Raw genomic sequence first — 26,521 nt, forward strand, 5'->3', positions numbered from 1 at the left:
ATGAGGATTTTCATAGCTTTTGAGGGATCTTTTGAACCATTTGCTATTTCAGCAAATGAAACTGTGGAGGCTGTCAAGCTGATGATAAAGGTACATACTTTGTCCCTGAGCCACTAAGATGTGCATTAATTTTAACTATGCAGTGAAGTTTAAACTGTATGTGGGGTAGAGATACTACTGGGTGCATTTTCATCAAACAGGGGACTAAAGCTATTTGAAAATATCATTGTTTGCTTACATAATCGTTTGTTAGAAGATATTAACTTTGACAGGACTACAGGAAACAGAGACTCCACTCTTGGAGGGAACACACAAACTAGTGTGCACATCGGGACCCAGGGGAAGGAGCAGTGACCCCACAGGAGATCGAACCGGACCTACCTGCTAGTGTTGGAGGGTCTCCTGCAGGGGCAGGGGGTGGCTGTGGCTCACCATGGGGACAAGGACACTGGCAGCAGAACTTCTGGGAAGTACTCCTTGGTGTGAGCCCTCCCAGAGTCCGCCAAAGAGCCCAGGTGGGTTCCAGTGTTGGGTTGCCTCAGGCCAAACAACGAACGGTGGCGGGGGGGGGGGGGGGGGGGGGAGCCAGCCCCACCCATCAGCAGTCAAGTGGATTAAAGTTTTACTGAGCTCTACCTACCAGAGCAACAGTCAGCTTTACCCATCTCCAGTCTCTCCCATCAGGAAACTTGCACAAGCTTCTTAGATAGCCTCATCCATCAAAGGGCAGACAGCAGAAGCAAGAAGAACTACAATCCTGCACCCTGTGGAACAAAAACCACATTCACAGAAAGATAGACAAGATGAAAAGTCAGAGAGCCAGATGAAGATGTACCAGAGGTACCAGATGTACCAGATGAAGGAACAAGATAAAACTCCAGAAAAACAACTAAATGAAGTGAAGATAGGCAACCTTCCAGAAAAAGAATCCAGAATAATGATAGTGAAGATGATCCAGGAACTCGGAAAAAGAATGGAGACAAAAATCGAGGAGATGCAAGATATGTTTAACAAAGACCTAGAACAATTAAAGAACAAACAAACAGAGATGAACAAAATAATAACTGAAATGAAAACTACACTAGAAGGAATCAATAGCAGAATAACTGAGGCAGAAGAACGGATAAGTGACCTGGAAGACAGAATGGTGGAATCCACTGCTACGGAACAGAATAAAGAAAACAGAATGAAAAGAAATGAAGACAGCCTAAGAGACCTCTGGGACAACATTAAATGCAACAACATTCGCATTAGGGGGTCCCAGAAGGAGAAGAGAGAGAGTACGGACCAGAGAAAATATTTGAAGAGATGATAGTCAAAAACTTCCCTAACATGTGAAAGGAAATAGCCACCCAAGTCCAGGAAGGGCTGCGAGTCCCATACAGGATAAACACAAGGAGAAACATGCCGAGACACAGAGTAATCAAATTGGCAAAAATTAAAGACAAAGAAAAATTATTGAAAGCAGCCAAGGGAAAAATGAAAAATAACATACAAGGGAACTCCCATAAGGTTAACAGCTGATTTCTCAGCAGAAATTCTACAAGCCAGAAGGGAGTGGCATGATATACTTAAAGTGATGAAAGGGAAGAACCTATAGCCAAGATTACTCTACCCTGCAAGGATCTCATTCAGATTCAATGGAGAAAGCAAAAGCTTTACAGACAAGCAAAAGCTAAGAGAATTCAGCACCACCAAACCAGCTCTACAACAAATGCTAAAGGAACTTCTCTAAGTGGGAAACACAAGAGAAGAAAAGGACCTACAAAAGCAAACCCAAAACAATTAAGAAAATGGTCATAGGAACATACATATCGATAATTACCTTAAACATGAATGGATTAAATGGTCCAACCAAAAGACACAGGCTTGCTGGATGGATACAAAAACAAGACCCATCTATATGCTGTCTACAAGAGACTCACTTCAGACCTAGGGACACATACAGACTTAAAGTTAGGGGATGGAAAAAGATATTCCATACAAATAGAAATCAAAAGAAAGCTGGAGTAGCAATACTCATATCAGATAAAATAGACTTGAAAATAAAGAATGTTACAAGAGACAAGGAAGGACACTACATAATGATCAAGGGATCAATCCAAGAAGAAGATATAACAATTATAAATATATATGCTCCCAACATAGGAGAATCTCAATACATAAGGCAACTGCTAATAGCTATAAAAGAGAAAATCAACAGTAACACAATAACAGTGGGGGACTTTGACACCTCACTTACAGCAATGGACAGATCATCCAAAATGAAAATAAATAAGGAAACAGAAGCCTTAATGACACCACAGACTAGATAGATTTAATTGATATTTATAGGACATTCCATTCAAAAACAGCAGATTACACTTTCTTCTCAAGTGCACATGGAACATTCTCGAGGATACATCATATCGTGGGTCACAAATCAAACCTCAGTAAATTTAAGAAAATTGAAATCATATCAAGCATCTTTTCTGACCACAACACTATGAGATTAGAAATCAATTACATGGAGAAAAACATAAAAAACACAAGCACATGGAGGCTAAACAATACGATACTAAACAACCAAGAGATCCCTGAAGAAATCAAAGAGGACATCAAAAAATACCTAGAGACAAATGACAGTGAAAACACAACGGTCCAAAACCTATGTGATGCAGCAAAAGCAGTTCTAAGAGGGAAGTTTAAAGCTATGCAAGCCTACATCAAGAAACAAGAAAAGTCTCAAATAAACAATCTAACTTTACACCTAAAGGAACTAGAGAAAGAAGAACAAACAAAACCGAAAGTTAGCAGAAGGAAAGAAATCCTAAAGATTAGGGCAGAAATAAATGAAATAGAAACAAAGAAAACAATAGCAAAGATCAATAAAACTAAAAGCTGGTTCTTTGAGAAGATAAACAAAATTGATACACCATTGGCCAGACTCATCAAGAAAAAGAGGGAGAGGACTCAAATCAATAAAATTAGAAATGAAAAAGGAGAAGTTACAACAGACACTGCAGAAATACAAAGCATCCTACAAGACTACTACAAGCAACTCTATGCCAATAAAATAGACAACTTGGAAGAAATGGACAAATTCTTAGAAAGGTATAACCTTCCAAGACTGAACCAGGAAGAAACAGAAAATATGAACAGACCAATCACAAGTAATGTAATTGAAACTGTGATTAAAAATCTTCCAACAAACAAAAGTCCAGGACCAGATGGCTTCACAGGTGAATTCTATCAAACATTTAGAGAAGAGCTAACAACCATCCTTCTCAACTCTTCCAAAAAATTGCAGAGGAAGGAACACTCCCAAACTCATTCTATGAGGCCACCATCACGCTGACACCAATACGAGACAAAAATACTACAAAAAAAGAAAATTACAGACCAGTGTCACTCATGAATATAGATGGAAAAATCTCAACAAAATACTAGCAAACAGAATCCAACAACACATTAAAAGGATCATACACCATGATCAAGTGAGATTTATCCCAGGGATGCAAGGATTTTTCAATATACGTAAATCAATCAATGTGATACACCATATTAACAAATTGAAGAATAAAAACCATATGATCATCTCAATAGATGCAGAAAAAGCTTTTGACAAAATTCAACACCCATTTATGATAAAAACTCTCCAGAAAGTGAGCATAGAGGGAGCCTACCTCAACATAATAAAGGCCATATATGACAAACCCACAGCAAACATCATTCTCAATGGTGAAAACCTGAAAGCATTTCCTCTAAGATCAGGAACAAGACAAGGATGTCCACTCTCACCACTATTATTAAACATAGTTTTGGAAGTCCTAGCCACGGCAATCAGAGAAGAAAAAGAAATAAAAGGAATACAAATTGGAAAAGAAGAAGTAAAACTGTCACTGTTTGCAGATGACATCATACTATACATAGAGAATCCTAAAGATGCCACTAGAAAACTACTAGAGCTAATCAATGAATTTGGTAAAGGTGCAGGATACATAATTAATGCACAGAAATCTCTTGCATTCCTATACACTGATGATGAAAAAATCTGAAAGAGAAATTATGGAAACACTCCCATTTACCATTGCAACAAAAAGAATAAAATACCTAGGAATAAACCTACCTAGGGAGTCAAAGGACCTGTATGCAGAGAACTATAAGACACTGATGAAAGAAATTAAAGATGATACCAACAAATGGAGAGATATACAATGTTCTTGGATTGGAAGAGTCAATATTGTGGGAAATTACTATACTACCCAATCTACAGATTCAATGCAATCCCTATCAAATTACCAATGGCATATTTTATGGATCTAGAACAAAAAATTTTTAAAATTTGTATAGAGATACAAAAGACCTCGAATAGCCAAGACAGTCTTGAGGGAAAAAAACGGAGCTGGAGGAATCAGATTCCCTGATTTCAGACTATACTACAAAGCTACAGTAATCAAGACAATATGGTACTGGCACAAAAACAGAAACATAGATCAAGGAAACAAGATAGGAAGCCCAGAGATAAACCCATGCACCTAGGGTCAACTAATCTATGACAAAGGAGGCAAGGATATACAATGGAGAAAAGACAGTCTCTTCAATAAGTGGTGCTGGGAAAACTAGGCAGCTACATATAAAAGAATGAAATTGGAACACTCCCTAACACCATACACAAAAATAAACTCAAAATGGATTAGAGACCTAAATGTAAGACCAGACACTATAAAACTCATAGAGGAAAACATAGGAGGAACACTCTTTGACATAAATCACAGCAAGATCTTTTTTGATCCACTTCTTAGAGTAATGGAAATAAAAACAAAACTAAACAAATGGGACCTAATGAAACTTCAAAGTTTTTGCACAGCAAAGGAAACCATAAACAAGACGAAAAGACAACCCTCAGAATGGGAGAAAATATTTGCAAACGAATCAACGGACAAAGCATTAATCTCCAAAATATATAAACAGCTCATGCAGCTCAATATTAAAAAAACAAACAATCCAATCCAAAAATGGGCAGAAGACCTAAATAGGCATTTCTCCAAAGAAGATATACAGATGGCCAAGAAGCACATGAAAAGCTGCTCAACATCACTGATTATTAGAGAAATGCAAATCAAATCTACAATGAGGTATCACCTCACACCAGTTAGAATGGGCATCATCAGAAAATCTACAAACAACAAATGTTGGAGAGGGTGTGGAGAAAAGGGAACCCTCTTGCGCTGCTGGTGGGAATGTAAATTGATACAGCCACTATGGAGAACAGTATGGAGGTTCCTTAAAAAACTAAAAATAGAATTACCATATGATCCAGCAATCTCACTATTGGGCATATACCCAGAGAAAACCATAATTCAAAAACACACATGCACCCCAATGTTCATTGCAGCACTATTTACAATAGCCAGGTTATGGAAGCAACCTAAATGTCCATCGACAGATGAATGGATAAAGAAGAAGTGGTACATATATACAATGGAATATTACTCAGCCATAAAAAGGAACAATTGTGTCATTTGTAGAGACGTGGATGGATCTATAGACTGTATACAGAGTGAAGTAAGTCAGAAAGAGAAAAACAAATATCGTATATTAACACATATATGTGGAACCTAGAAAATGGTACAGATGAACCAGTTTGCAGGGCAGAAATTGAGACACAGATGTAGAGAACAAACGTATGGACACCAAAAGGAGAAAGTGGTGGTGGGGGGGGTGAATTGGGCGTTTGGGATTGACAGGTATACACTGCTGTGTATAAAATTGATGACTAATAAGGACCTGCTGTATAATAAAATAATAAAAATAAAATTCAAAAAAAAATTGTGAAAGATACTGCAGTGTTCAAAACTTGCATTACCTTCTCTTTTATGTCTCCTTAACTTTTCCTATTTAATGCACATGTATGTATTTACAGTGAGTTTGCATTTATTTTTTGTTTTGTTTGTTTTAATTAATTTATTTATTTGGCTGCGTCGGGTCTTAGTTGCAGCACACAGGATCTTCATTGTGGCATGCAGGATCTTTTTAGTTGCAACTTGTGGGATTTAGCTCCCTGACCAGGGATCAAATCCAGGCTTCCTGCATTGGGAGTGGGGTGTCTTAGCCACTGGACCACCAGGTAAGCCCCCTGCATTTATTTTTTGAAAACAAAAGTGGAATTATTACCATGCAATAGATCTATGTATTTTTTAATTGAAAAGTAAGACACTTTGTATGTATCTTCTACCATGGTGTCTTGGCTTGTTTGTAAAGCAGAAAATGTAATTTTACATTTGTCCAACAATGATTTGTTTATGAGATGGCTTATTTGATAGCATCTGACTGTCTTGGGTATAACTACCAGTGTTCCCTCATTCAGAACATTGGGGGAGGGGTATCACAGATAGATGCCTTTTTTTAAATAGATAAGGTGAGTTAGAAAATTGCTGGCAATCAACAGCTATCTGCTCATTCTCTGTATAAGCAACAGGAAGAAGTGTCCCCAACTGCTGTGTCACACTAGAACTTAAAATGGATTTCCCACAAAAACAAGGTTTATAAAATGGTGAATATAGAGAGTTAAAATACTACAATGAGAACTATGTTCCAGATATGTTATGAATTATTTATTCGATACAATTTATGGACAGTCTACTCTGTACCAGGTACTATTCTAGGCACTGGGTGACAACAATGAACAAAACTCAAGCAACAGTTTCCACAATAACACGGATTAGAATGAAGGAGGCAAACGTTTATTCATATTCTGAGAAGCATCTTTTAAACTTATTTTTCTAACATCAAATAGTAGTTAGTTAACTGTTAAGGGTGACTTGAGCCTTTGCTGCTTTGTTTGCATGTTACACATTTAATTCTAAATATAAATTAGAACCTATACCAAGGGCTAACTTTAGGGAAATCAGAGTAATCATAAAAGAAAGGAACAACTATTACATAAAATATAATTTTTCTCTCTTCCTCACTATCTTTTTATTCACTTTTCATAGGAGTTCCTTCCTGCCCATATATACCCCATGGATTAAGTCAGGCAGATACCTGCCTTAATGGAGCCATAGGAAAACATGAGCATGGTGAAAGGGAAAGGGTGAATCCTTATGTTCTTTCAATTTTTGTTGAGCGGATTTATGAGAAGCTGCTGAGGAAAACTGTCCTAAGCACTTTAAATTCAGCCAGCAGCTCAGCTGGCTAATGGTTTTATGCTCAGCAGAAGACATCGGAACCTCTCCCAGCGATCTGAGTCACTGAAATGGACCCCAGATCAAAGCACTGCAGCCTAAACTTTCATCAATAACACTACGTACTCCTTAAAAGCTCTTTCAAAGAGCTCTGCATGTTGATCACATTCTGGCAATGTGTTATCTGGTAGGTGGCGGATGAATTTAATGTATTACAAACCTGAAGCAGGGAGGGGTCCCTGCAGAAACCCTAGACGAATTTGATGGGAGAAAAGGGGAGGATAATGGGCAGGACAAGGGAGCAGTGACTGGCTGGAGTCCCCCTGAGGAACCTGGAGGCCAGGGGTCTGCTTCTCAGTTTTGCTCAAGGTCCCACATTACTCTTACCCGAGCCCTCGGTGGCAGCTCCCGGGGCTCACATCTGCCACACCAGCAGCGCACTAAGGAAAAACATGATCGTCCTGAATCCACTAAAGAGGAAGTAAAGCCAGTTTCTTTTTTTTTTTTTCTTTTTTTTTCAGTTTCTTTTTTGTTGTTGTTGTTAGAAAAGTGAAAATTTTAATACCCTTCCCTCCCTTCCCATTCTCCCCTTTTGCTGTGTTTTTAGTTTTAGTTTGATTGCTTTAACTGTTAATAGAAGAATAAATACTTTCCCAGACTTTCTTTCTTAGCTCTTTCAGATATCTCAGTTCCACCTACTTTCGTATTTAGATTCCAAAATAAAAGGAACAAAGGAAACTTTTTTCACTTACTTCTAGTAGTTCCCTTTTTAAATAGTAAAAGTAAATACATGTGGTTATTAAAAAAAAAAAAGAAAGAAAGAAAGAAGTCAAACCATACAGACAAGGAAGACCATAAAATGATAAGCAAAACTCTCCTCCCACCCTGAGCTCAGTTCCACTCCCCAGAGATAACCGCATAGAAATAATTTTTTCAGTTGACTGAGGTTTAGAATCCACAGTATTTCCAAATTAAAGTGCAGCATGATGGAGGAGCTGTTTCTAAACTAACACCTCCATAAGCACAGCGTGGATATAAATTCTCACCACTCCTCTTGTGTATCTGGGTCCGTAGACTAAGAAGTAAGACGGGACTCAAAGCCCTGCCACGTCTCCTTCACTCTTCTCAAAGAAGGAGGACTCATAAATTTCCTCAGGACAGAAGCGTGAGACTCAGACCAGAAGTCAGGGAACTTAACTGGCCTTTGCTTTCATCCTTAGCACCCATGCGGTGGGAGCTAGAGGCACTCAGAGCCACCTTCCAAGATGTTTGGCCCCTGTCGCAACTCCCAGACAGTGCTTATTTCTGAGTTCCCTTCTTTTCTCTTCCCTTAGGAAGAAGATAAGCCCACTCTCTACGTGTTCAATGCTGTGACCCAAAAGACGATGCCCATAATGGAGAGCATTTCCCTTCTTGGTCAAAAAGTGTCTGATCTGAGAACACTGATACCTCTGAGATGTGCATTCCCTGTAAGTGTCTTCTGTCTTCGGACCCCAGAGGGACTGGAGATGTACGACTGCAACAGGCTCAGGGACCACCAGACAGGCCTCGGTACCGCCCACTATACGCGATAGCAGCTACTACTCAGCACTCAGGTTCTCTGATACCAGACTCACAACAGAAGGAGGAGTTGTTTCTAAACTGAAACCTCTGTAGGCGCAGTGTGGACGTAAATTATCAAAACCCCTCTTCGGTGTCTGGGTCTGTAGGCTAAGAAATAAGAATGGTCACATACCCCTGCCATGTCTTGTTCTCTCTGCTCAAAGCAAGAGGACTTGTTAATATCCCCAGGATAGAAGACCAAGACTCAGATCTGTTTATATTTTTCTCTTTCAAAATATAGTTCAAGCATATATAGAAGCAAGTTCTAGTAGATATTCTTTTTCCTCTTTTTAATGCAAGTGGTAGCATATGATACATAATTGTTTGAACCTTGCTTTATGTGAACTCATCTTGAAATATTGTCAGTTATATTAACCAATCTTTTTTTTGTTTTTTTGCGGTACGCGGGCCTCTCACTGTCGCGGCCTCTCCCGTTGCGGAGCGCAGGCTCCGGACGCGCAGGCGCAGCGGCCACGGCTCACGGGCCCAGCCGCTCCGCTGCACGTGGGATCTTCCCGGACCGGGGCGCGAACCCGCGTCCCCCGCGTCGGCAGGCGGACACTCAACCACTGCGCCACCAGGGAAGCCCTAAACAATCTTTTAATTAAACAGTATGAAGCCAATACTGTGCAGGCTGAACAGGCGCCTCAGTGAGCACCATTCATCCCTGATGGACAGAGTACAACCTCTCTTCAAATACTGCACTTCAGTCATGTCTGCTGCAGCCATACATTGTTAAGCCAAACTCAAAGGACTGTCAGATTTGTTTTAACCATATTGGCAAATGGTTCAAACTTTATAGAGATTCTTGCTTGAGGTGAATAAGTTTTTGCTCACAGCACATCTTTAGGTAACATTGTGCTATAACATTTGCTGCAGTGGAATTTGATTTCTCCCGACTTATAATAGGGCCTGTAGACATCCATGAATTAAGCAGTTTTGCTTTTTATAACTGCTAAATTTGCATTTATTGTTACTTTCCTGACTATTATGTTTGCTTATTCTTTCATGTTATTTTTAACTGAGGCTCTCAAAACTTTGACATCAATTACCATCCCTGTTTTTGATCAGAGGAAGTGATGTTCTAGGAGTCGTCCTCAGAGTACCTTACTGTAAACACATACCTGCTCTGTGTGCTTGCTGGGGGATCAGCCCTGCACAGAACATGGTGGAGGCTGATTTAAGTAAGGGCACACAAGTGGCATTTGTCTTCGAGCAACTTATGACCTAGTTATTTAATGAAATGCCAAAGGATAAATGAGAAAACTAAGGTGACTGTTCTTCAGGCCTGTGCTGCTCAGATCATGATGTGACATTTTATTTATTTTATTTTTTAGTTTTTAGTTTTTTAAGTTCAAATAAGGACAGTTCACTTTTATTTTTATTTAATTTTTTTAAATTTTTTTTTTTTTTTTTTTTTTTTTGCGGTACGCGGGCCTCTCACTGTTGTGGCCTCTCCCGTTGCGGAGCACAGGCTCCGGACGCGCAGGCGCAGCGGCCACGGCTCACGGGCCCAGCCGCTCCGCGGCACGTGGGATCCTCCCGGACCGGGGCACGAACCCGCGTCCCCTGCATCGGCAGGCGGACTCTCAACCACTGTGCCACCAGGGAAGCCCGATGTGACATTTTAGAGCACGAAGAGAATTTAGAAATGGCATGGCCCAACACCTAATTTTTATGTTTGGTCGTGCGCACGCCATGCGGGATCTTAGCTCCCCCGCCAGAGTGGAACCCATGCCCCCTGCAGTGGAATTGTGAAGTCCTAACCACTGGACTGCCAGGGAAGTCCTCCACCCCCTAATTTTTACAGATATAAAGAGAGCAAAAAGTTTCCGAATGGTTAAATGACTTGCTCAGGGTGTGTCAAGGATAACGCCCCTTAAAATGACCCTCTAGGAAGGAGGTTTTTCAAATGTAAGGTTAGAGGCTCCAGCACGACCTGGGTAGATGGCTTTGGCCACCATGAGAACACAGGGCTTGGGAGGAGGGGCAAGGAAAGAGGAACCTCAAAGGAAAAAGAGGAAGAGCCTTTGACCTGCTTCATACCTTTACCTAAAACACTCCTAGCAGTCTGTTTTTTTAAAAATTTAATCCTTGTAAACATTTTATTTTATTTTTTATTTATTTTATTTTTTATTTATTTTATTTTTGGCTGCGGCCAGTCTTAGTTGCAGCATGCGGGATCTTTCGCTGTGGCGCATGGGCTTCTCTCTAGTTTTGGGCTTCTCTCTAGTTGTGACGCATGGGCTCCAGAGCGCATGGGCTCTGTAGTTTGTGGCACACAGGCTCAGTAGTTGTGGTGCATGGGCTTAGTTGCCCCGTGGCATGTGGGATCTTAGTTCCCTGACCAGGGATCGAACCCATGTCCCGTGCATTGCAAGGCAGATTCTTAACCACTGGACCACCAGGGAAGTCCCCCTAGCAGTCTTTAAGTAGCCAGCCCACCTTTTTAAACTACAGGGTAAGGGAATCTTTGATCCACCTCTCTTCCAGATTCTCCTCTTTCCAGTCAATGAGTCACCCACGATGCTGTCAGGAGTTGAACCTTGATCCCTTTCCAAAGGCAGTGGAAAGTCAGAAGGTTTTGGATAAGCAGTCAAAGAAAATCAAAGATTTAAGTAGTTCCATTAGTCCCTGCACATACTAGCTCATACAGTAATATATAAAACTGCCTCTGCACTCTGGGCATTTATAGTAAAGTGGTAGAAATGAAGCATGCACATTGACTCAGTTATAATCCAATAAGCCAGCTCCTTGTAGGCTGAAGGGCTCAAGGGAAGGCTTTTTGGAGAATGTTGGACTTGAGCACACAAAGATGCGAGAAATATGCATCATCTGAGAGGAGGAAGGGAAGACATTCCAGGCTTCTAGGCCAGGAGAAAAGCATGAGTCACAGGTTCAAGAACGTGGGCTTACATTTGCAGCAACATGGATGGACCTAGAGATTGTCATACTGAGTGAAGCAAGTCAGACAGAGAAAGACAAGTATCATACAATATCACTTATATGTGGAATCTTAAAAAATGGTACAAGTGAACTTATTTACAAAACAGAAATAGAGTCACAGACATAGAAAACAAACTTACGGTTACCAGGGGGAAGTGAGGGTGGGGAGAGAGATAAATTGGGAGACTGGGACTGGGACTATATACACTAGTATATATAAAATAGATAACTAATAAGGACCTACTGTATAGCTCAGGGAACTCTGCTCAATACTCTGTAATGACCTATATGGGAAAAGAATCTAAAAAAGAAGGGATATATGTTTATGTATAAGTGATACACTTTGCTGTACAGTAGAAACTAACACAGCATTGTAAATCAACTATACTCTAATAAAATGTTTTAAAAATCAAAAGAAAAAAAAAAAGAATGTGGGCTTAATCCAGGAAAGACAGAAAGCAGGAGACTGTTCTAAAGAATGGAGGAGCCTCGTGGAGACCAATGTGAATCTCACAGTTGAGGTCATATTGAGGAGGGTGAGGCAAGAGAGCACAGGTTTCGTGTGCTTGCAACCAAGCCATGTACATTCTGGAACAGGAGTGTTTCAATAGAAGTTTAATCTGGTGGCAGGCAGCATGAAATATAGAGAGGAGTGAGGAGAGCCTGGAAGTAGAGTGATATGCTAACTGGAGCTTTTGATAATCCCAGTATTAATTAATTCCTCTAGGAATGGAAGAGACAAATCTGAGAAATTCATGAGAGAGAGACAGAGCATCATGCTGGGTCACATCTAAGAAGAGGGAAATGCCAAGGCTCTGACGCTAGGACAGCAATGATGAAATTGGGAAAAGGAGCTTATGCTTCGGGTCTTAAACTTTAGATATAAGGAAACTCAGAGAGTACCTTTTTTTTTTTCCTGAAAATTACTCAGCTAGTTAGTGGTAAAGCTGTAAGTACAACTGAGTTCTTCTAATTCTCTGCCATGACAAATATGGAGCTAGGGCTTGAGGGATGGGTTGGCTTAGCAGATATTGCTGTAGGCGTCCTGCCCATGGAGTTGGGGGTACAGCCCTGTGAGAGGTGCTTTCCTTAGACAGTACATACAGAGAGGGACATGTCAAGGGCCAAGGGCCAGTGCTCAGGACATGCTGAAGTCAGGGTAAGTAGACAGAAGAGGAGTCAGAAAATGAGACACAGAAAGCTGTCAGAGTCGGGAAGAAAACACAGACTTTGCATGGTCACAGATGCTGAAGAGACTGTTTGGGGGATGCTGGTAAAAGGCCAAAGACAGTGTCTGAGAAAAATCTTTTTGATTTTGCTTAGAGGTCATTGGTGAGCTTGGAGAGAGAAGTTTTAATAAAGCGGATGGAGACGGAAAGCTTGTAGGGATTAAGAAGAAGATACGTAATAAGGGGATAAAGGGCTATTTTGGTGATAGAATGCTTAATAATTAACTTATCAAGAATTTATCCAAGCTAAACATACCCTAATGTGGTTTAGTGACACATCATATAGGTCTAATATACACACAACACATGTGTGCGCGTGCGCGTGCGCGCGCGCGCACATACACACACACACACACACACACACCCCTTTTCTTGAATCAACCTATACAGGACAGAATGATGCCATTGGTACTTTTCACTGTGAATGCCTCATGGAACGTATTCATGGCCAGACTGAGAACATCACATCTGAGAGACTATTCCAGGAGAAGGGTCCTGGCAGCTCAGACCCTGAAATCTAGGCGGGCTCCAGGGTCCCCCACCAGCCCTCAGGCCCCTTAAAGACCTACTATGCCATTTTAATTCCTTTTATAAATGAGAAAACTGAGGCTCAGAGAAGTTAAGTGACTTGGTCAAGGTCACACGGGTACTAATTAGTCATCCTACACTCAGGATTGGGTTCTTTCCAACAACTTATACTGCCAACCCAGTGTGTCTTTATTGATACCTATTTTTATTGATGCTCTTTAAGTAATGATCGATATCTTGTTTTGATTCCCACTAAGGGAAACCCAAACCAGAGAAATGGTTTCCACATTCAGAAAGAAAAAGTCCGAATCAGATAGGCAGATATTGATCCCAGAGTATGCATGAGGAATCCAGAAACTTGGGATATGGGGACCACAGCAGGAGAGGTTGGAGACGATCCCCTAGAATAGGCACTGATGCTTGCACCTGCTTTCCTGCACAGCTTGGGCATGGTAGGTGGATTTGTAAGTAGAGAGTGGGTGAATCCAGGTTCTGTAAATATATACAATTTGGGGAGTCCACTTTAAAAAATTAAGAATAAAGAATTAGAAAGTTCATATAGTAAGAGGCCTTGAAGCTTAATTCTCATTAATTTTACTTTCATTTCAGTTATAGATTTTAGTTGTATTTTCTGGAACAACATAGCATTTTTAAAATAAGTTTCTATTTTCTAGAAGAATGCCCAAGCTTATGAAGGAATTTCATGTGTGACAAAGGAGCCATTACAAATCAATTGGAATGGAAGGATTATCCAATAAATGGTGCTGGTTAACTCACTTAGAAGTCCTCGGGATAGGGGCTTCCCTGGTGGTGCAGAGATTGAGAGTCTGCCTGCCGATGCAAAGGACGTGGGTTCGTGCCCCGGTCCAGGAGGATCCCACGTGCCGCGGAGCGGCTGGGCCCGTGAGCCATGGCCGCTGAGCCTGCGCGTCTGGAGCCTGTGCTCTGCAACGGGAGAGGCCACAGCAGTGAGAGGCCCGCGTACCGCAAAAAAAAAAAAGAAAGAAAAAGAAAAGAAATCCTCTGGATATTCAAAAGTTGAGCACTAAGAGAAAACCCATCCATTGTTACCTTTGATCTTTGAGAAATTAGGACTGCTTCATTGCAAAACACTGAAATTGATAGTTATAACACCTGTCACATTTGTTCACATAAAATACAGGGCTTGTTGGAGGTTCCCTAACTGATAAGAATTTAAATCACATAGTATTCTCTAGTTTTCAGGGCTCATCAGTAGTGGACAGGCTGAGCTAGGGAGAGCTGAGACCCTGAGGCTAGGCAACCACCTAGGGAAGTGCAGATGGGCCAGGAAGACCCCACCCATAGACATCTAGCAAAAGGAGGTTAGCCTTAAATAGGTCCTGCTGGTGGGGGTCCTGGAACAGGCAGGTCAGCCCGCATTAGCAATTGGCAAGATGGAGGGAGGCAGAGGGTGACCCAGGGAGACCCAGCAGGGCCCAGTGGGTGAGCCATGGCATCAGAGCATCAAGGTAGTCAATGAATCAATGAATGAATGACATAAAAGGTGGGAAATGAGACAAGTTGGTTGCTGACACGGGAACCTCTGTCAACATGTGACAGAAATCTAACCCCAGAGGCTGGGGTTCGGAATAGGAACTCTATGAGTTCCAGGCTCAGAGAACAGAGATGGGGCCTCAGAGTAGGATACTGAGACCTGTGCTCTGAGGGCACAAGCGGGGGCTTGGTCTCTTATTCCCGGAGGAATAAGGCAAGTTACTAGAACAGGACAACACCTGAGCAGGAGGAACAGGAAGAGCAACTTCCCACCAAACTTCTGAGCAGCTGGCCTGGACTCTGAACAAATCCCCTACAACTGAAATTAAGACTGTTCCGTGGGCCTAAGACTGTTCTGGTCATTCAAATGGAGGCTATGCGGCCTCAGCTGTGGAGGACCAGGGAGGCTGGAGTATAGTGCCAGGCTAAAGCTTTCCAACGCTCATCTTTGAGTGATTTTTCATAATAAAATAAAAACATAGTAAGTCACTTTAGGCAGGAGATGAAATAAATGCACTTGGAGCACTGTTTAAAGTCTTTTGTTTCCAGTGCTATTTATAGAAATCAAATATTTTACAAGAAAGTTTAAGTACAACAAGAAGCTTTAGAGAAACTAAATCTACTATGTCATGGATGATCCATGCTTTGAAAGATGTTTATCTAGGCATTTCTAGAGTGTATTTGCAGAACTGCTACTTGGTCTCTACAGAATAACTCCATAATTCTCCAGCAAAAAGAGTGAATTCTCCTAGCTGAGGCCAGACTTGTGAGGTGTAAGGTAGGTTAGGGCCTTGATGGCATTACTGCAGGTCAGGCTCTGTGGGTAAACGTGCACAGCAACTAGGAATCAACCCACAAAGGTCAGTGAGGCCAAGGTCAAGAAATCCCAAACCAGAGTCAAGAGTAAGGGAAGAAGAGCCCCATTTCAAGATTACAAGTTGTAATGTACGACATCCAAAAAGGGAGGGATCAGCAGAAAGAACATATACTTGGATGTGTGTCTGCCTGTGAAGTGGATGCAAGAAGGGCAAGAGCCGGTAAGCAGAAAGGAAAGCAAGAGAAAGACAGCGGAAAAGAGGAGGCTTCCGGAGGCTTCCGAAGCATTAGAAAGAATTCTAGAGACAAAAATTCCAAGCCAAATTCTACTGCCAGCTTGCTGAGTAGCTTCAGGCAATTCCCCATGGGCCTCAGCTTCCTACTCTATAAAAGGAGACAATGGAGTGGGCTGGTCTTTCAGGATCTTTTTATCTTCAGCATTCTGTGACTCTGAGATTACTGTTGTTATGTTATCCTTCCTTCCTTCTCACCTGCAGGTATTTATGATGAACCTGTCTGAGCCTGAGGATATGTGTGGATAAGCCAAGTCACACACTGTCCCATCACAGCTTTGGCATGCAACTTCTGGGGCCACCATATTGATTCAAAGGCAGCCAATCCGTAAGCTGTCCAGTGACACCACCTCTCCCAGCTGAGACAATTAGAGTCTTGCTTGGAGATAAGTATAACACAGAGGACAGGCACATGGGCCCAGCAGCCAGACTGTCCAGGTCCAACTCCTGGTTCCACTAGGTTATGTAGAAGCTGGGGAAGTTACTTCATCTTATAGTGCCTCAGTTTCCTCAGCTGTCAAATGGAGAAAATAATATAACCCATCACTTAGGGTTGTTGTGAATTTTAAATTATTAAATTGTTCATGTACTTAGAATAATCTAGAGCATATAGTAAGCATTCAATGAATATTAGCTATTCATATTCAGTATATTACTGTTATTACTATTAATTATTAGTCTTGTGAATTCAAATTGGGAAATGTAGAGAGACAAAATTGGTTATCAGTAGGCTTGGAATATGAAGAGTGTCAAGAAATAAGGTTGAGTCACAGCAAACGCATGTTGCATGCATGCCAAAGTTGTGATAGGACAGAAGCTGTAAGTAAGCAGGGCAGCCTGTCAGTAGAGAAAGGGAGAAGACACACAGAGACCTAAAGGGCAAGAGAGAGAGTGAGAGAACCTGGGGCCCATGGGAGAGGCAGGCAGTGGTCCATCTTGAGAGCTGTCTTGGTTCCTAATGCATGCTAGATGTCATCATTGACTCTATAATAAGCCCCATTTTCTTGAGGGTCTCCTTGCAATCCAAGAGCATAACTAAAACAGAGCCCATAGACTGGATGAGACATAATGCTTGGGCTCAAAGAGTTCTTTTAGTGTTTGTCAAACTGGCAATTCCAAAGCAGAAATGTATGTTCAATAATAAAGACTTTCAAAGTCTACTTTGCAACCAGTTGAGCAGTCATTTACCCTATCTGGGGAGGTGAGAGGATGGTGTAGTCAAGGAGGGCTTCCTAGAGGAGGTGATGCCAGGAGTGCATCATAAACTATTGGTAGGAAGATGGGGGAGTCAGAAGAATTCAGACAGAAGGGACAGCAAAAGAAGATGCCCCAAATCCAGAAACAGCGTAGGGTATACACAGAAGTACAGGCCAGCCTGCTGGGCTACTAAGGGTTAGGAGGGCAGCACACGGCCAGAAGTGGGTTTGAGAAGTGGCTTAGAACTTCATTTAACAAGTATTTACTGAGCACCCACTGTGAGCCAGGCACTACTGGGGAAAGCAAGCATAGAGCTGTGAGCAAGGGTAGCAAAGTCCCCACCCTCTCGAAGCTTGCATTTCAGTGGGGAAGGCAAGCATCATCCCGTAAACAGAGAAATATCGAATTTTAAGTAAAATTCAGGACTATGAAGTAAAAGAAAGCAGGATAAGGGAATAGAGAGGGCTGTGATGAGGTGGGAAAAGGCTATTGCAGATGGCTGGCCAGAAGAGGAGATGGCGTCTGAAAAGAGACATGAATGAAGACAGGGGGAGGCTGTGGAGAGCTTCTCGAGGTAGCTTTAGGCGAGAGATTATCTAGGCCTGAAATAGGGCAGTGCTGGTTAAGATGGAGGTGAAAAAGCAGAGTTCTTCCACATTTGGGAAATAAACTTGTCAGGAGGCCTGGCTGGAATGTGGACTCAGGAGGGACTGGCCCACGGGTGATCCATGAAGCCACCAGTTGCACTGAGGCTGCCTGTCCGTCAGCCAACAAGTATGCAGTGAGCACTCAGCAAACGGCAGGCAGGGTGGCAAGACCTGAAGGAGCGTCGTCGTTCGTAGTGGGTCGTGAACAACAGTCTCCAAACAAGTAAAATGACTTCAAGTACTGATGATAGGGGCTATGAAGAAATTAAAATAAGGTCACGGCATAAGGAGTAGTGGAGGGGAGGAGGGGATGGTGGCGGAGATTGCTTTAGCCCTGGTGGCCAAGAAGGTCCTCTCTGAGGACACGATGCTTGAAGGGAAAGCTGAGTAAGAAGGACGCTGCCCTGTGAACTCTGGATAAAGACCCTTTGAAGCAAAAGAAATTATGCGTTGAGGTGCTCAGATGGGCGTGGCCTTGGTGTGTCTGGAGGACAGGTGCAAGGTCAGAGTGGCCAGAACAGAGGGAGTGAGGCAGGCTGGAGGGACAGAGGTCCGAGTGGGCCACATGGGGAGGAGACTGGGTTTTATCCTGAGGGAATGTGTAGAGTTAGAAGAGCAGAAGCCTGAGGAAAGGTTCCTGGGAAACACCAGCCTGAAGGACGAAGGGAATGTAGTCACAAAACCAGGAGAGGGTAGGCTTTTGAGGAGCAAGTGATAAAGCCTCCAGCAGCAATGGACATATCACTTTTATATTCATAACACAGAATGGCTCCTGTTTTGTGAAGAATGGAATGAAAGGGTCATTCAACTTCACCCACAGCCCACTTGTAAGCTAAAGGTCCGAGAAAGGCATATGCCCTGCCACAGTTTCTTGAGTTTCTCTTCCAACATAACAGCTTTCGTTTACCTGGTGATGTGGAGATCAGCATGGAATCAATGTCCACAGAAATGTTTTAAGATAGCTGCAGAAAGTAGTTCAGCACTGTGTGCTTTCACCGTGCAGATGAGAAAATGCAAGTGCTCAGAAGCTAAAAGGCTTTTCCAAATCAATATACGCCTAAGCTCAAGATAGCATCCCTGCCCGCCTCTCTCTCTCTCTCTCTCTCTCTCTCTCAGCACCCCTGTCTCCTTATTCAAAGGCTACTTTTCATTTGGCACCTAGCTCATGTCTGTTGGGAGAAAGCTATCATTAGAAGTTTTTGGACCACCAAACCCCAGGGATGGACTGGGACCATCACCAGCTCTCTTTAACCACAGGCACAACACTTCGCTTGGACGTCTGGGATGGATGGAAGGATTTCTGATGGGCCGTCTCCTCGGACAAAAACTTAAAGTCCAAAGCTATTTATCAAATGAAGGACCAGTACTCAAGTACAAGATAAAGCAAATGCTAAACTAATTAAAGTAATTTTTGCTAAACTTTCATAGGAACTTGAGTCTGCAATTCACTCTTTAGCTGGGGTGCTGCTCCAAGGAGTTCCCTTGAGACATTTTTATTGAGATATTTGCTCGAATGAGATAGCAGGGATGCCACCAGGGCTGACAGCCTTTGGTGATGTATTGTAATTCAGGTAGACTTTCATCAGGAAACACTATCTAAATGCATGACTTCAGTTTGGTTTGGATATTAGACTTTTATTGGCACTTTTTAAAGGATATCAGAATAAGTGCCTTGCCACTCTCACATTCAATTATTCTGAAAAACACTCATTGCTAATTGATTGGCTGAAAACATTGCCTACCTCTTCCTAAGCTATCATGTAACTTTTCAAATCGCATCTAATACACACATTCATACTTTTGCCATACATGAAGTGTAACACATGCTGCTGGAGCAGTGGAGGAGGGTAGGCTCAGAGAAGCAGGTGGACATTTTAACATAACTCTGCAGCCAGCAGCTTCCCAGGTGCATAAGCTGCATTAGCCTTTAGGTTTTAATTCAGTGGTATTTTAGAACAGTGCCCCCTTGTGGTGATTTAGTCATACTTTACAGAAGCACACGCACTCAGCAGGAGCTCTAGGGGCTCTGTGAAGTGACAGATTGGAAAACCAGTTTTTGCAATTTTATAAAATACTTAAATATTTTAAATTAATTTCTATTCGGGGATAATTATAATTCTCTCTTTTCTTTCTTTGCTCTGAATCCAAAGAAATAGCTGTTGCATTGTTACTGTGTGTGTGTGTGTGTGTGTGTGTGTGTGTGTGTGTGTGTGTGTGTGTGTGTGTGGTACGCGGGCCTCTCACCACTGTGGCCTCTCCCGTTGCGGGGCACAGGCTCCAGACGCGCATGCGCAGCGGCCACGGCTCACGGGCCCAGCCGCTCCGCGGCACGTGGGATCCTCCCAGACCGGGGCACGAGCCCGTGTCCCCTGCATCGGCAGGCGGACTCTCAACCACTGCGCCACCAGGGAAGCCCCATTGTTACTTTTAATAGTGCATATTTACTGAGTACTTTGTAGCACTGTGTTATATTTATTAACTAATTTTATACTTATAACACTTTTATGAGATGGATACTATTTTATCTTATTTTACAGATAAGGAAACTGATTTAGGAAATCTGCCCAATGTCACACAGCTAGCAAGGGCAAAACTGGGTTTTAGATCCCCACAATTTAATAACTCTAGTGCTCATGTACTTAACTATTTCCACTTAATCTTTAAATAAAATCTAAGAGCTCAGAGAATATAAATACGATATGCATATGATCAGAGTGAAAAGCTTTTATTCCTCCACCCAATCAACAATGTATGTACTATGTACTATGAAAGCAATAAACAAGATATGGTCCCTGCCTTTAGCAAATTTATAGTCCAGTAGGGGAAAGAGAAAACAAGTAACCAATTCCTGGAGAAACAGAATTGCAAAATGTCTGGGAGTACAAACTCCAGTGCTCATCTGCCTAGGTTCAAAGCCCCGCCCCCTCAGTGTTTAGTTGTGTAAACTTAAGCAAGCAGTCATCCCGTACCTCAGTTCCTCCTTCTATAAAATGGGGAAAATAATAGTACCTATCTCATAGAACTACTTTAGAGATTAAATGAGCTAGTATTATAAGGAACTTAGAGGGCCACCTGGCACATGGTGAGGAGGATATAAATGTTAGGTGTTGCTGTTACCATTCAGTGTGAAAATTGTTATGACATGGGCATTGTGCAAGAAGATATGGGAATGTATAGTATGGACAACTGTAGGGGATCAGGTAAAGCACCCCGAGAAAGGGACTTGAAGGGTTGATACTCAGGTAAACAGTAGGGAGAAGAATAAAAATGTTTCAAAATAGATGGAACCACACGTACAAAGACCCAGGGGACAAGAGAATGGATTCAAAGAACTGAAAGAAGTTCCACATGGTAGATTATAGAGTAAGAGAAAGCTAGTGGCCAGAGGCTGGAAAGGTAAGAAGAGGCCAGCTCATGCAGGCCCCTGTAGGAATGTGAAGGAATTTGGATTTTATCGTTTAAATGTTGGGAAGACATTGAAGGAAGAGAAAGGCCATGATGAGATCTGCATTTTAGAATATTGGCTCTGACTGCAATGTGGAGAATAGAGGCAGACCGGGAGACAGGAAAATAGTCAAAAGAAAACGGCAGCCTGAGCTAGGCTTATGACAGCAGAGGTGGGGCTCAGAGGACAGACTGTGAAAAGATCATTTAGGAGGCGAAACAACTAGTCTTGGTAACAAGAGCGCTCTAGTTCCCACAACATGGGTGTTGAGGATGAAAGCAAAGGCCAGTTAGTCCACGCAGGAGGAGCTCTTCTCCCCAAATCAAATGCAGAGTGGCTGATCTGCACGAATGAATTTCAAATGAAGTTGATATGTGAACCAAAATGCCAGCATTTTAATGTAAAACTGTAATTAGTTATAATCTGTCAGAGGGTCCTAGAAACCCACATGTTCTGGGCAGACCATCCCTCTTATACAGGAAAATTACATGGGATGCCACATGCACCTGAAAATTATGGTGTGGTGAGCACGCAGTCAGAGACGGGAGAGTTAGTTATACGCAGATTTTGGATGATACCAGGCTAGCTGGCCTCCATCTCTACCATGGGGTCACAGAGAGCCTTGCCCAAGTAAATCCTGGACAAAACCTGATGGAACCCTGTCTAGCTTTGCCTCCCTAATTCTTCTCTCTCTGAATAGTCTACAGCCATCAATCAGTTTGTGCCTGATGGGGAATTGGAAGGATAGGGATGGCAGGAAGGCCAGTGTGGCTATAGTTCAGTGAAAGAGAAGGAGAGTGCTGGGAAGTGAGGCAGGAGCTGGGGACGGGTCCAGGTGACAGGTGCCCTGAAAGGCCAAGATGAGGAGTTAGAATTTCAATTACAGCCGGAAGCTACTAGAGGGTTTGGAAGAGAGCATAGGCCACCTCCAACGCATGGAATAAAAAGACTGCCAAGCACTGTATGAGGAAAAGCCCGTAGGGGGATAAGAGGAGGTGGGAGACCACTTAGGAGACTGTGGCACTGGTGGTCGTGCTGGTGGGGGGCAACCTAGAGGTTTGAATCAGAATAGCAGTAGAGATTTTGAGAAGCCAGAGAATAAGGACTGTTAGAAAAGACACAGCAAACAAACATACAAAAGCATTCAAATTTCTAAAATGTACTGAATTTCTTCCTATGCTTTCCCAGTGAATATAAAGCTTGGTATTTATCATGAGCATTAGATTTTCGTAAGGAAAAAACTGCTCCAAGGAAACCAGTTTGAATTATTTATATGTACACAATAGGACAATGTGTATAAGCAGGACCTGTGCAGTTTAACCTGTGTATTACTATAGACCTTTTCTGGTTTTTTTTTTTTGCGGTACGCGGGCCTCTCACCGCTATGGCCTCTCCCGTTGCGGAGCACAGGCTCCGGACGCGCAGGCTCAGCGGCCATGGCACACGGGCCCAGCCGCTCCGGGGCACGTGGGATCCTCCCGGACCGGGGCACGAACCCGCGTCCCCTGCATCGGCAGGCGGGCTCGCAACCACTGCGCCACCAGGGAAGCCCTGAAAATATTTTTTAAAGTTAGGAAGAAATAAATATTTTAACTAGAATGTTTTGTGGGTATTTAGTGTAACTACCTTTGCCTGTTTGCTGACTTACTAAACATCCCCACTCTCGCTTGTTTCATTCATTCAGGTATCAGAAGAGGGTTGCCCTGTACATCGCCGCCTTTTAGGGGCACACTGAGCTCTCTGAATGGGCCCTAAAGCAGGGTGTGCGGCCCCACGAGATGGGCGGTGCGCACCCCTACCGAGCTTGGTGCCATGAAGCCCTTCACGCAGATGTCTCTAAATGCCCCATTCATGCAGCCGCAGAAGCGGGCCAACTGTTGATTCTGAAGGCTTTTGTCAACTGCAGCGTGCTGTGCCTGGAATGCAAAAACGCAGCGGGACAAACTCCCCTTACCGTTGCGTTCAAACACAAGCATAAAGACTGCGCATTATATTTACTGAGTAAAATGTGGTCCACTGTTTCTTTTCTGAAAATCTCAGTCCCCATGAGGATTCATATTAAAATAAAACGACGGGTACTCAGAGCTCAGAGTCACAACCTTAGTAAAAGCCAGCTTTGCGGAGCAAGGGTCTTTGGAGCAAAAGTTGGAGACATTGTGATGGTGGATGGTTTCACCAAACCCAAAATGACCTCCAAGAGCTGGCATGAGGCTCAGAGCAAGGACTCACAAGGCACTGTGGGCAAACTACCGCCTCTCAGGGAGCAAACTGTAAGCAGGAAACGTGTCAATCCTTTGGCAATTTCACAGCAGGACACAAGAGAACAAACCCTCAAATTTCCTCCGCTGGTACATGCAAATACGTTCTTTGAATTACAAAATCGGGAAAAAAATTACTGCCACAGCTAGGAAAAAAGAAAAGCTCATAAAAAATACATATCTCCCCCAAGTCCCCCTCCCTCCAGTTTCAAGAGTGAACTATTCACACCCATCTTTTTACTATGCAACACCCAGTGCCAACTTTTTACTCAGATCCTCCTTTGCATCTTTCTCAGAGCGCAGAGGAAGGACTCCAAGGGAGAATGCCACCTACTACTTAGCTGTGGCCAGGTAAGGTTTTCCCTTCAAACACACAAGGCTAAACCTTTAATAGGGCAGGTCTAGGGGAGGAATCATTACACTGCCATGCCATGTAGTACAACACAGGTTGTTTCTGTGCGCATGAGTACCCAGCTTCAAGGACCTAGCCTTGTTCTTGGGCAAAATGAACTGATTTTATTGGCCAATCCATGTAGTATTCTACTTGTCAAATTTTCAGGAAGAAAGGAGATGTATCAATTAACAAGGTCCCTTGCTTTTTTTTTTTTTTTTAAGTAAAAGAAATTGTTAATTATAATTAAACGGATAAGGGGGAAACTTGAAATCTGGGAGACATCAAAAGTGTCATGGGGGCTTCCCTGGTGGCGCAGTGGTTGAGAGTCCGCCTGCCGATGCAGGGGACACGGGTTTGTGCCCCGGTCTGGGAAGATCCCACGTGCCGCGGAGCGGCTGGGCCCGCGAGCCATGGCCGCTGGGCCTGCGCGTCCGGAGCCTGTGCTCCGCAACGGGAGAGGCCACAAGAGTGAGAGGCCCGCGTACCACAGAAAAAAATAAAAAAATAAAAATAAATAAATAAATAAAAAGTGTCATGGAAGCCTGGATGGTAACGAAAGTGGAAGGAAAGAAAAGAACAATTTAATGACAAACTGAATCATAAAGACTTCAGTTGGTTTATAGACAAGAAATACAGGCCGGGGGAGAGCTATAGTGGATAGGGTGATAGAATTGATATTAATATTTAAGGTAAGTTTAAAAAGTAATCCATTATCACATTTAGAGACATAAACAAATGTGTTGGAAGTGGACTTTTTGGGCACATTCAATTCATAAAATAAAATTTTATATATTGGTCATCAGATTTCACTGAAAACACAACTCTGATTAGATCTCAAGATAAATACTTATGAGGTATTATTGGGTTCCAGTATTACAGTGAAAATATAGATTTATGAATGGTTTTTCCCCTTACTCGATATAATGAGAAGGAAAGAAAAAATAAGGCTAGACTGTTTTACTTGCCTTTCTGTATTGGTCTTTATTTCAGATCTACTTTATTTCAGCTAGGTTGTTGCCACCTAGTGGTGAGAATAATTTGAGCTATAAAACGCAAACTTCAGCATACATACAGCATGATGAGGTTGAGAAACGATGAAGAAACTGCTTAACAGCTTCAGTCTTTGTAATTTGTGAGATACCTCTGACCAGAATGTATAAAAAGATAATCTAAAATTATAGAAAAAGACCAGGAAACTATTAATTGAAAAATTATATTATCCATCTTAAAATCAGCCTGTAAACATAAGGAAATACGGATCAGTTTTATCAAAAGATGCACATTAAAAATGATTTTATTTTTTAAACATCCAAGAAAATGTTTATTATGGCCCAGTGCAGTGCTAGGAAGAATGGAAATGTGCAAAAGTATCTGTGGTTAAGGTGGCCATGTATGTGGTTTTGGGTGAAAGGCTGCCAGTGTCTATTGTGTGTGGTGCTTTCTTGGGGAGGAACTGAGTTGTGATATATAGAGTTAAATTAATAAAAAGCACTAATCTAACATGTATGGCTTTTTGAATTTTATTTTTTAAATTAATTTATTTTTTATTTATTTGGTTGCGTCAGGTCTTAGTTGCGCAGGCTGACTCTGTAGTTGTGGCTTGCGGGCTCCTTAGTTGTGGCTTGCCAGCTCCGTAGTTGGGCACGTGCTCCTTAGTTGTGACACACGAACTCTTAGTTGCAGCACACATATGAGATCTAGTTCCCGGACCTGGGATCGAACCTGGGCAACCTGCATTGGGAGCGTGGAGTCTTAACCACTGCGCCACCAGGGAAGTCCCTGAATTTTTATATTTGCATACATCCATGTAACAACCACTCAGATCAATTGCAAAATATTTCTAGCACGCCAAAAAAGTTCCTTCATGCTCCTTGCCAGTCAGTGACCCCTCCCAGATATAACCATTATTCTGATCTCTATCAAAGAGATCAGTTTTGCCCCTTCTTGACTTCCATATAAAGGGCACCATATGTTATATATCTTTCATGTCTGGCTTTTGTACAACCAATTGTCTATGAGATTCATTCATGTTTTTGCATATATTGATTCTTCTTATTTCTGTATAGCATTCCATTTCTATGTAGTATTCCACATCTCTATCCAATCTCCTATTGAGGGGCATTTGAGTTATAACTAATTGGGGGCTATTTTGAATAACACTCTATGATTATTCTTGTATATACGTTTGGTGGACATTTGCATTCATTTCATTTGACTCTATAACTAGGAATGGAATTGCTAGGTCATAGGGTTAGCTTCAGTAAACACTTCCACACAGTTTTCCCAAGAGGTTCCACTGGTGTGCTGTTTTTGCAGGTACACTTCATAAGGATTGGAGTTATCAAGGGGAAGCAATTTCAAGGTTGAGAAGGGACTTGCTGGGGAAAACATTTCATTCAAGAAAGAGGTTAGGGCTTCCCTGGTGGCGCAGTGGTTGAGAGTCCGCCTGCCGATGCAGGGGGCGCGGGTTTGCTCACAGGAGGAG

The 26,521-nt window shown here is 42.4% G+C and overlaps 1 protein-coding gene across 1 annotated transcript in view; it reads left to right on the top strand.

Annotated features, from left to right (window-relative positions):
* ANKUB1 (ankyrin repeat and ubiquitin domain containing 1) overlaps positions 1-26,521 on the top strand; it is a 33,752-nt gene continuing 7,231 nt past the window's right edge. Inside the window, 6 exon segments of the mRNA XM_059065261.1 lie at positions 1-90; positions 8,501-8,717; positions 19,197-19,232; positions 19,235-19,310; positions 23,069-23,767; positions 23,769-23,993. Of these exon segments, the coding sequence (XP_058921244.1) occupies positions 1-90; positions 8,501-8,717; positions 19,197-19,232; positions 19,235-19,310; positions 23,069-23,767; positions 23,769-23,993 (1,343 nt within the window).

This window comes from Kogia breviceps, chromosome 5, assembly GCF_026419965.1.
Source record: "Kogia breviceps isolate mKogBre1 chromosome 5, mKogBre1 haplotype 1, whole genome shotgun sequence".
Classification (NCBI taxonomy): Eukaryota; Metazoa; Chordata; class Mammalia; order Artiodactyla; family Physeteridae; genus Kogia; species Kogia breviceps.